The sequence below is a fragment of the Varanus komodoensis genome, unplaced genomic scaffold (assembly GCF_004798865.1).
Source record: "Varanus komodoensis strain SLA01 unplaced genomic scaffold, ASM479886v1 scaffold4, whole genome shotgun sequence".
Classification (NCBI taxonomy): domain Eukaryota; kingdom Metazoa; phylum Chordata; class Lepidosauria; order Squamata; family Varanidae; genus Varanus; species Varanus komodoensis.
Genome location: NW_025335941.1, coordinates 50,798,118 through 50,809,942, shown reverse-complemented (window position 1 = coordinate 50,809,942; position 11,825 = coordinate 50,798,118). Strand labels below are relative to the sequence as shown.

At 42.9% G+C, this 11,825-nt stretch overlaps 1 protein-coding gene across 1 annotated transcript; it reads right to left on the bottom strand.

Moving 5' to 3' along the window:
* Positions 1-225: 225 nt before the first annotated feature.
* Positions 226-11,497, bottom strand: LOC123029179 (vitelline membrane outer layer protein 1-like). Its single transcript, XM_044441812.1, has 4 exons — positions 11,365-11,497; positions 7,050-7,250; positions 4,094-4,197; positions 226-529 (listed from the first exon to the last, which is right to left on the bottom strand). Exons 2-4 carry the CDS (start codon positions 7,227-7,229, stop codon positions 226-228), a joined length of 588 nt encoding a protein of 195 aa, XP_044297747.1. The 5' UTR covers positions 7,230-7,250; positions 11,365-11,497.
* Between the last annotated feature and the right edge of the window lie 328 nt (positions 11,498-11,825).

Genomic DNA, 11,825 nt, shown 5'->3' with positions numbered 1-11,825 from the left:
AAAATGTGGTAGCAAAATTACAAAGCTTGGGATTCCAGTGGGCCCACAATGAAAAGTTCTTATTTCTTCACAAAATGTGAGCATACAACACAATGAAAATTGCACACTCGTCTGAAATTAGGAGAGGGCAAACGCAACTGAATAGAGGAGAAAGATATCAGTTGCTAGTCGGCAATGGCAACCACTTTATTATTTTCAGTATCATGGGAAAACAACACTTGCGGTTCAACCACTACAGCAGAAGAGCTTAATATCATTCAGTCCTGTGTTGTCACCCTCACCTTGATCTTCCTGCACTTTTGTTTGTAATCCACACACATAGCCATCTGGGCAGGCTTTGCTCCACTTGTCAAAAGTACCCCAGTTAAGGCCTCCGCCGAACAATTTATGTTTCTCTCCACAAATGAACTGGACATCGTTGACGGCTGTATCATCACCACTTCCTTGGTCTGGTTCTACCCTCATAGAGAAAGCTCTCAGAGGGCCATAACCTTTATGGCAAAACTTTGGCTTTGTCCATAATCCCCACCTGCCAAAGAAGAAAAATTTTAAAAATGAATGTATACCATTATGCTCACTAAAAAGAGTTCAAGCCTTGTTTAGCATTCAAGCGGATTCTGATTCTGGGGACAATATCTTGAGGGCTTCACTTATACTGTCTTTCAAATGCCCACCTTTGCCCCTCTCTCCTCTATTTGCACTAGATGAAGGTGGTGGCGGTTCCCCCTGGTTCCAGCAGACTTTCTTTTCCAGCCAAAGAGCACACTTGTGTGGGGGCAGCTCCAGGTGTTTTAGGGTTGTTGGGTAAGATCGTGGGTCCTCAAACTACGGCCCCCGGGACAGATCCAGCCCACCATGCCCATCTATCTGGCCCGCGCCACCGCCCACCACCAGTGCGCACGGGGAGGTGGTGGCTTGCTTGCTTACTTGGAGATGGTTTTGGACTCACCGGGAGATATCCAAGCAAGCGAGCGAGCTGCCATCATGCGCATCCGACGCCGCCTCACTGGCCCATGCACCCCGGCACCCCTGCCTCACCAGCCAGTCACCGCTGCCTTTCAACTGGCCCCCTATTGAAAAAGTTTGAGGACCCCTGGGTAGGATGTTCTCACTCAGTGCATCTTTCCTCAGTGAGTTTACCTCCTCACCAACTGTCCCACCGCCTACCATAGATCTTCCTCCTCCTCCTGACTCCTTGCTTGCTTGTTTGGCAGGCAGTAGGCAGTGCCATCGATGGCTCCTGTTCCTCACCCCCACCGTTGTGTGAAAGGTGGTGAACAAGAAGATTGCAATGATGGAGAAGCAATTCCTGGAGACTCTTATCAGTAAGGAAGAACTCCCTTAATCTTCTGTTGTTGGCAGCCCTAGATGGCAGGGGGCAAGTCCTACAGGTGCCCAAAGAAAGGCACCATCATGCTGAGTGTCATTTTTGTCCCAGAGAAAGATGAAGGATTTATATTGTTTAATTTGGCTATGAGATTAGCTGAAATTTCTCAGTCTACTTGCACTGAGAAAATGGTGTTCCTCTAGAATGTGGAGCATCTTCTGCCTTGGAAAGACAAGTGGGAACAGTTTACAGGTGTGGGTGAAATTGACCTAAGCAGAGATTCAGTTGCCACAGTCTGTTTACAAGGATTCAGTGGGGAGATGCCTGTGTTTCTCAACTCCCCGACTGAGTACTCACAACTTCCATAATGCGGCCAACCTGTTAAATGCATCCATCCCTCTAAATCAGCCTTCCCCAGCCTGGTGAACTTCCACGGATATTCCTGAGCAGGAAAGTTGCCTATGTCCATGTAGTTCATTATTTAATTATTTCATTTCATTTCTATACCACCATTAATCACAGCTGAAGTCCACCCCCAAAAATGCGTTAACTACCATGGAGTACCATAGATGGATCTTCTAAAGCACAAAATAAAAGCTGCAGTGGATGAGGAGTCACCAGCCTCCCCTGTTCCCAAGGACATGGACTCTGCTGGTCAGACATTTTGTGAGCTGGCACCCAATGCATCTGGAGGACACCATTTTTGGGAAGGCTGCTGTAGAGAGATGTCTTGCTCTCTCCCAAATGGAGCAAAGTACAAATCTTTAGTCAACATTTACATCTCTGAGCCTTATTTGGGAGCTAACCCATTTGCCTTGTGTTAAACCAGATGGAATGAACTCCCAAGAATGCATGAAAAAGATGCAGATTCCAGTGTAAGTAGTTAGTTTTAAAAGCAGGTATGCTGTTCTATTGTGTTGAAAGCAAAGGAACACCCAGTTTGGCTTTTTGAGCAAGCATTGTGCAGGCTCAGTGATATGCAGCAGCTTAACATTACTGTGATTGAAATCTCCCACAGTTAATCCCCAGCAGCAGCATCCAATAGCTGGAAGAGCACTGTCTTGCAATGAAGACTGCACGCTGGACTCTTATGCCTGTTCCCCATTAGCGTCACTCTTCCCTGGCAGGCCTCTTTCTCTGTATTTATCAAAGAAATACTTTCAGGATACAGATCCTCCAGTGCTGCTGTGCAGTCACAGCACCTACACCAGACTCCAGTTCTACACACAGAGAGAATATATATATATATATATATATATATATATATATATATATATATGAGAGAGAGAGAGAGAGAGAGAGAGAGAGAGAGAGAGAGAGAGAGAGGATCCTGACATATAATACAGGATGTGTAGTCTTTGGTAGGAGTGGTCAAACATGTCATGGTATAGCAGACGGAGGTTCTACATGTGTGGAATTTGTTCTTTTTGCTTTCCATAAGACAGTGGTAGTAGCTTCAATGCTTGGGCATTTTCAGCATCATGCTTTTGATAAGGGCTCCCCATAGGTGGTGGTGGTGATTTATGTATTTCCTTTCTATACTGCCTGTTAGCTAAAGCTCCCTGGGCAGTTTGCAACAGTACATATAAACAAAGTAATAAAATACAATAAAAAGCTGCAAAATCTTATAAAACTACAATTAAAAACATGCAGTGAGAACAACACTGCAGAAGAAATACAGAAAGGGCACTGAGGAGTGATTTCTGTGTTTGGTTGGGGGTTTGACAGGAATGGCAGACATATCAGCTGGAAAAGCTCCCCAGACCCCTTGGAAGTCATCCAGATCCATTGACCTCCAAGGGTGGGCAATCTGGATAGGTCCCTCATCCTTACAGAGGGAACAAGCCACAATCCATCTAAACCTCAGCAGGTGGTGATTTGATGATTGACAAAGGGCTAAGTCCCCTACGTCCAGAGCACCATTCTTCTATCTGACCAAGAAGACTATGACCAGACAATGCCAAACAACATGTGTTGGGCTGATGACATCCTACTGTCTGGCTGACCTTCAACTTCACAACTGAGACTACCTCTGTCAGCTCGTGTAGAGACTGATGGATTATAGGGTCCCCAGTCTGTCTCACTGGCCTAGTACACTCCAAATTAGTAGTAGGACTAGTTTCATCGTTGCCTGTTCACTTGCCTTCTCCTCTCAGACCAAAGCATCTGGCTGTCAAGAACAAGATGGCTGCTCCTTCTCTATGCTTCTTTTCCTGCGTAGGTGTCCTGCGACACTAATGGACAAGCAACAACTGCAAGGGGAAGAGCAGCTAGACCAGATGGCATGATCAGCTGACCAGATCAGCTGCGGTACGAGTCATGGCTGCTGTCTGAAGCACTTCTCCAAGAGTGGTTCAGAGGATGGCAGCAAGGGACAGGGCCCTCTGGGTGGGAGCGCCTTAATGATGGAATGCTCTCGAGGGAAGGGCTGTTCGGTGCCAATGTGGCCATTTTTCACTGTCAAGATGATTCTCATGCAATGGGGCTTATTGATCTGGTATTTGTATTTGTTTTTTGTTGTTGTTGTTGTTGTCAGATTTCTTTAAAAGCTGCCCAGTAGCATCATGCTTTCTGTCAATTCTGGTACTGCCAGGAAGATATGGATATTGTAAAGTTGTGTCAAAGACCAGAAAATGATATTGAGAATTCATAACAATGAATGGTATCTTTGTATGGTAGCTTGCATAAACGTTTAAACATGGTTCCTCCCACCATATGGATATGCTAAAGCCCAAGAAACAGAGAAAGCAAAAGCACTCTACTCACGGAGCAACTGCAGACTCAATGACTGCCCCATTCTCACAGTACAGCCGAATTCCATTCATTGCTGTATCATCAAACCTGGTTCCAGGACCTAAGAATGTCTGTATCTGGTGGGAGAAGAAGATTCTTCTAAAGCCATGGCTGAATCTAAGATGGAAAAATTGCTTGCATGTCTACATCAGTAACAGACAATAGGGCTAGATCCAGGTCAAGTTATTCACATTTCATTTTCCAGGTCTAAGTGATGTTCCTTGTCATGCAAATACCAAGTCCGTTGCAATTGACAAGTCAAAGCAAACTAAAAAGTAGCCATGGTTTACTGGTCAAACAGATTTGCCAGAGAGAAGTCAGGGACATAACCAAGGTTGAACACATGGGATATCGGTCATATATGCTCAGAACTTGAAAAGGTAGCATCAAGCAAAGCCAAGCTCAGGTTGCAATAGCAATGTTTCCAGCTGCTCTCCAGTTACAAGTGGAAGCTGAGATATCTAAAGGTACCTGAGCCCTACTCAGTGATTGGCTGCAACACAGTAGAGGATTGTGGATGTTCTCCTCACACAGGCGGCCCATCTCACTTCAGTAAGGTGAGCACTGCTTCACCTGGACACCATCCTTTCATGGATCCTGGCATGCCAGCATGCTCTTTAGCGCAGGCACTGACCTTCAGGAGGTAGATTTGAAAGCATCATCATTGTTGGCTCCAGGCCATCTTGGCCACTGCCAGGGCCTCCGAGGGCCCACTGATTTTGAAGTTCTGATCCTCTTCTGAAGGTGACTCCAGTGGTGGCAGGACACCTGGGAGCATAACTCTCAATCCCATTGAACACAAGTGAGCCATTACTAATTGCAGGACAACTAATCTGGCCTGAATCCAGCCAGCATGTACTACGGGGAATCACCCAGGCACTCAGATGTACAGCCTCAGTTGATAAGTAGTATAATATACCAGCTAGAGTAAGAATGGATGTGAGTTCTTTACATGTGATTCAAATGCTGGCTGTGCATCTGCATTGCCAGCCACATCAAATGTGCCTCCAGCCAGTCCACTGGGATGCAGCTAGTCAAATTTACAAGGACCCTCCACTGGCTTGTTGTCGTATATATTCTGAATGGAGCTGTCTTGGTGACTTTGAGTTTGTTTGTTTCTTGGTGGGTGCGGGGAGCCTGCAGCAATGCATCAAACATAACCCAATATGCCCAATATGCTAATCTTGAGCTGGTTGTTTAAAATATTGCACTCCTGGCATAGTAATCTAGCATGCTTTAAACCTGTGAACTCTGCACTCTGATGCTAATTATACACCACAACTTTTCCTTCTTATCTTTGACCTTCTTTTCTTTTGAAATACCACAAAAAAGTTACATGGGATTCTGATGTTTTCTGTGAAAGGAAAGGAACCAATCTAACAAAGGATAAGATCCCAAATCCAATTTTCCCTATTACTGACATCAAAAGGAAGGATATCAGCACTTCGAGTGGGCTAAATTTAATGGAATGTGTGAAGCTGTCTTTCACTGACTCAAACCATTTGCCCATCTTGCCCAGTTCTGCCTGCTCATGCATTTATTTATTTTTATATTCCACTCCATTTCCATAAGCTCTGCAGGGTCTACAAGAGATTAAAACCAATAACAACTCAACATTAAATTAAAAAATGAGATTATTAAATAAAACTAATTTGGGAACTAATCAGGGATGGCCTGTTGGAAGAGATACATCTTTAACTCATTTCTGAAGGTAGTAAACTGGTATATCTAATGCATCTCTTTCAACAGAACATTCCATAGTTTATGGGAAACCACGAAAAAAGTCCTTTGTGTAGTTGACATTAATCTTATGGAAGCAGACATCAGAAGTTTATCCCCAGAGGACCTTAGAAGGCAAGGTGGAATATATGGGCAAATGAGCTCACTAACATCTCAGGACAGTCTTTCCTGAGAAAATAATACTATCCATTGAACATGGGTTCTTGGCCATGCAAAGGATTTTCCATAACTGCGCTCCATCTCCTTCTCTCTTCTTATACCCCAACCACCAAATTATTTCAAAGGTACTATCTTCTTTTTCATCATTGCATGAGCTTGCCATGAATCTCAGTCTGGGATAAGATCCACCTGGCAATCATGCCAGTAGGCTAACAAGCTTAACATCTGCTACAAACAGAATAAACATTGCATCATTGCAAAGCAATGAAGCTGGAGAATAAACTTGCACAATTATAAAGGGTATTTTGTGCTCAGTTAAAAAAGATGAATACAAACATTGTATGCAACAGGGCCCCTATGCTCCCACTAATTATTTTCTGCCCCACTAATTCTGTTGCACAAGCAGTAGATCCAGCCAACTGTGTTGTACAGTTAGCACCCAATACTTCTGCAAGGAAGATGTAGTGCCTCCTAAGGAAACATCAGAATGACTGGAAATGCTCATTTCTGTAAGGAGTCAGAAATGCTTGTTTCTGTAAGTTTGGGGCAGATCTCTGGAGGGAGATCTGCTGAACTTCCCTTAGTTTTCCACTTCTGTCAGGTTGCTCTAGAAGAGCTAAAGTGCCATTACACAAGTGATGGGACCTGCTTGCACAACACAGTCAGTGGAGCAGAAGTTAAGTAGTCACAGCAAAAATGAACCAGTGGATTCTGTCCACTGACTATGAACTGAAAATATTAACCCTTTCTGATACAAACTTGGAATTTGACCAACCATCACATAGTGCAGCAGCAACTCTTCGTTTCTTCTTTTTTCAGTGACTTTTTCTTTCACTTGGCAACCTAAACTAACACATATCTATCACACCATTCCCTTTCATTGTTCTCACTCTTCATAAAGGACTGATAGAACTAAAGGCATAACCTTGCCTGACTCTTTCCCAACTTTTTGGTTTGAATTCTGAGACTTACTTTGAGGGTAAGAGAGGAGAAAGGGTGTGAGGAAAGTGTAAGGGTGGGAAACACTTACCTTCAATGAGAAACCATGAGCATATCCTCGGGGTCGGGGACAAAACTGAACAGGCCCCCAAGTACCCCATCGCCCTCCATTGGGCACTGTGATGAAAGTAGTATTATAACGTTGTCCTTCTACATCCCAGGCATAGTGAGAGATGATCAGGAAGAACACAGAACTAATGGAGAAGTCCATGAGAAGCAAACTGCTCTGAAACTAGATGCAGAAACATACAGCTACAGTCTTCGGAATTTATAGCCCAGAAATATCAGTTGGGTTGCATTTGGATACCATAAAATGCTTTTAGAACTCTGTGAAAGCTTGCACAATACAAGTAGGTAGATTTGCCCTAAATGCACATTATGTCTCAGTAGACCCTGAAATCAATTAATCAACCAATCAAGTAAGTGATGGTCTTAAAACAAGAGGGCAAATAATACCTGAACTTTGGTGGGATGATTCCCATGACTGGAATTAAGTCATTGAAGGATAAAACTTGTTCAAGAAAAACAGAAGGAACAGAAAGGGAGGCAAAATCACATGATATGCTAAAAATATGCATCTCTGCACAAAAATACACGATGAGTTTAGTAGCCCCATTGAGAGCGTCCAAGGACTGGCCTTCTAAGGGATAATTTCTCCCTTTCTCAGAATGAAACTCCTTCCTCAAGACCCATCTTCTCCATAATGGCAGAGGGGCTATTATCTAGGGATTAGGGCCTCCAAGGTCTCATCCACCAGCCTCTCTTCCTCTCTTAGTTTTTCCAGGTCAGGGAAACTTAGTTTCAAGGGAACAAATTTGTTCCCTGAGGACCATACAATCATTACACCAAAGACACACACGTGACCTCTGTCTAGCTGGTAAATAGTCATACATCTGGCATTCAGTGTGATACACCGGATACTCCCACCCTGCTAGTGAATTTTTTACCTTCGGTGTTGTTTTTCCTCATTATTAGGTTTGTTTACCTGGGAATTAAGCTGTTCAGTAGGAAAGGTCAGCCATTTATGTAGATTTTATTGGTATTTATAACCATTTGTTGAGAATGGGAGGATGGAGGAAAGAATTAATTGCCCTGGCCCCTTGTCCTGTTCCTAAACTTGCATGGAGACTTAAATCATTTGTGTGCTGACGCTTCAACTGCAGCTGAAATGATTAATCACCGGGCTCCTCATACTCAGAGAACCAGCTGCTTCCCAAGCCTGCCTCCTTATCTACCTCTCTCTACACTGAGCCAGGGATGACTGCAGCAAATCTGATTACAGGGCTCAATTTGAAAAGAGAGTGGAAATGAGTTCATGGGGAGAGGAGATGTTCTATTCAGGGGGGAAAGTGTTGGGTAGTTTTCAAGGGGTTTGGACAATTTTGAGGGATTGGTATAGGTGATTTGGAAAAGGATGTTCTTCAGCCTCCCCTTGGGTATCTAATTTAGGAAGAGATGTGGTTTGCAAGGGTGATATTGCGTGTGTGTGTGTGTGAAGTAAAGGATAAGCTGAACACTTGGAGATAATTCTGAGCTGCTCTATAAGCCCTGAAAAGTCAAGTTTACACTGAACCTACACTGAGTGTAGCTTCACTTTTTTGTTAATAAGCAGATTCTTCCACTAGCAAGGTCTGCACACTGATGCTTCTCAAGCCAGGGCTTTGTGCTGTTCATGTTGCTCTTGTTGCCCATTTCTAAATTTTAGTTTAGTTTATCCTAGCTTAGCTAAAATATATGCTTAAAGTTCTCTTCAACAACTCAGCCATCACTGTTAGAGCCAGGCTGCAAGACTGGATTTCTTGGATTTCTCCCTTGGGATTTTGCTCCCAACCGCAAGTTTGCAAAGGCTTACTATTCTAGGATTCTGCTCTTTTTGCCAGGCCTTTGTCTTGGCTTCAGCTGACAATTATGAGTTTTTAATGATTACCTTGGGCCATGTAATAAATAAATTAGTAGCAAGTAAATAGCACATACCTTCTTCTTACACAAGCTCTTAACTCACTTGTGTGCTGACACGTCGTCATTCAAGCTAAGACACTTGGTGACTTGTGCTCCACTTACTTGGGCAGCTGGTTTCCTCCTGAGCTTGCTTCCTTATATAATGCTAACTAGCTTGGCCCAATGGCTGCTGCAACCAATCAGAATGAAGGGCCACATTTGGAAAACAAGTAAGACTGCAGTTCAACTACCAAAAGAGCCTATTGCAGTTCCTGTTCTTGAGAAATCTCTCTCCCCATCTTCCTTGTATTTCAGTAGCATAATATTTTGTTTTCTAAAGGAGTTTTTTTCTGTCCAGTCATCACTCACTCCTTCTTGGGTTGACTGCCCAGCACACAGAGTTTTCCCCATAGCATTGCTCCTCAACAGTCTTTGCTTCCTGATCCTCTCTGTAAATCCAGCTGCCTGGACACAATGAATGGCATTATGTCAAACCCAGAGGTGTAGTTCCCAATTTCTGGTTAGAAGAAAGAGTATCTGTGCACTGCAGGTTGTGAGAATAAACGTTTCCTGTAAAAATCATAGCATGTCCCATATAGACTGTTTTCATGGCATTTATTCTAGAATGTCATATTTCAACTGGTTGCGCATGATACCACCCAACTGGGATGCATCTTGGCAAATAATGAGGTAGCTTTTGGCCTTGTATTATCTTTGGGAGGCTATTTTGGGAACCTATTACCTCAGGAAATTGTGGGCTCTCCCTCACCAGAGGCATTCAAAAAGCATCAGGACAATAATCTGAGAGGGATGGTGCATCTTGGTGTCCTGCAATATCAGGAGCTTGGACGTGATGGGCTTCTGGGCCCTTCCAACTCTACTATTCTATGATTCTATCTATTTCATTAGGCACATTAACTTGAAACTAGGATCATCTTCCTCTTGACAGGACTCTGCTCATGAAGAAGCCTCCACCCACATTTTGGGGATGTGCCTTCCCACTGCACCAAAACTCACCCACACCCTAGAGTCCCCTGACTGTCTATGTAGCATGTACTCATGACTGGAGGATTGTCATGTGGGAGGAGAGGTTTCTTTCCACCAGCCCAGATTTAGTTACACATGCCTAAATCTGGATCCAGTCTGCCATATGTACAATTGTCTAAGTGTTGTGTACTTTAAAGTGTAATATAAATATGCGACTAAATGTAAAGCTAAAATATGTGCAAATACAGCATAGAAGATAATGTGAGCACAAAATTGAAGTAACATAAAGTAATGGTATGAAGGTTTTAAAAATTAAGAGCTAAAATAATAGACCTTAAAACAAGCATGAGCAAAATATTTTTTAAATATAATGTTATCTTTTTGGGATAACCAAAAAGATAACATAAAAGATAACAAGGAAATTTTCTGTTGGGAGAGCATTCCAGGGCTGGGATGCCACAACCCAGAACTCTCTATCCTGGAATGACAGGACTCTTGAAGGGTTTTTGTGGCTGGTATCAACATATGGGAAGATACAAACCAGAGGTTCTAAGGTGCCAAGTCATGGCGGGCTGTATAGGCCAAACTCAGCACTTTGAGTCAGCTCCAGAAATGACCTGTGAGCTAGCACAGAGCTACTGTATGGCAAAAACAAAAGAAAACTCCTGACTTTCCCAGCATTACTGAGTCTGCACAGTGGCCTAGTTCACACATAACAAAACGTTTCTTGTTATGCAAGAAACGTTTTCAACAAGTCCACCAACCAAAGACTGTTTTAGGATTGCAAGTGGCACACAAGTGAGTTAAGAGTTTGCGTAAGAAGAAGGTATGTGTTATTTGTTTGCTGCTAATTTTTTACATGGCCAAGGTAATCATTAAAAACCCATATATTATCAGCTGAAGCCAAGACAAAAGCCTGGCAAAGGGAGCAGAATCCTAGAATAGTAAGCCTTTGCAAACTTACGGTTGGGAGCAAAATCTTACGGGAGAAATCCAAGAATTTACTGCCTTGCAGCCTGGCTCTTCTTGACCAACTGCACCTGGATTAATATGTGTTCAGCTATCCGTTGTTTGTTTTATACAAGGAATTTTAAAGGACGGCAAAGTATTTTCATTTTTAGCAATCCCTTTTCTTTCACTTGCCATGCACAACCCATTAAATAAATGGTTCCTCTTAAAAGTGTTGTGTCCTCTTTGACCAGGAGCAGAGAAAAAAGACATTGTATATCACTGACTGATATATAACTCTCTGCCCCTGATCAGGTGTTTATTATGCAACAGAATGGAACGCAGGGTGAAAACTGGAGACAAAATATTTGTTAACCGTGTTTGTTTTTTGATATTCTTCTGTTACAAAGGACCTGGGTTGTGAAGGTATCTCAGTTGATGGAAATACTGTCCCTTTTTTAGCAGCGACTCACCAGATAGATAGAGGGATGCCTAATGCTGGACTGCTTTGCCTGATGCTAACAACTTTTAATGTGAAAGTAACTGCACTTCCAGTTGTGGAACTACTGCTGTAACAATTCTGATAAAGAATAGCTGTCTCCAGTTATTGTTCTTTAACATTCATCTTCCTTCATCTCAGTGCTCTTCATAGAAGCAACCTGAGTGAGAGAAGTCATAACTATATATTATCTGTGTTGATGCAATGCTCCAAATTGAACATATTTTTCTGGCTGAGGATCTAATGCCAGATTGAGCTACAATGATCTCTCATTGCTGTTATGTACCATCAATTTATCTCTGACTTATGGTGACCATATGAATGAATGCCCTCCAATATGTCCCACTCAGCTCTTGTAAACTAAAGCCTGTGGCTTCCTTTACGGAATCAATACATCTCACTTCCCCCTCTTCTGCTTTCAACTTTCAATCATGC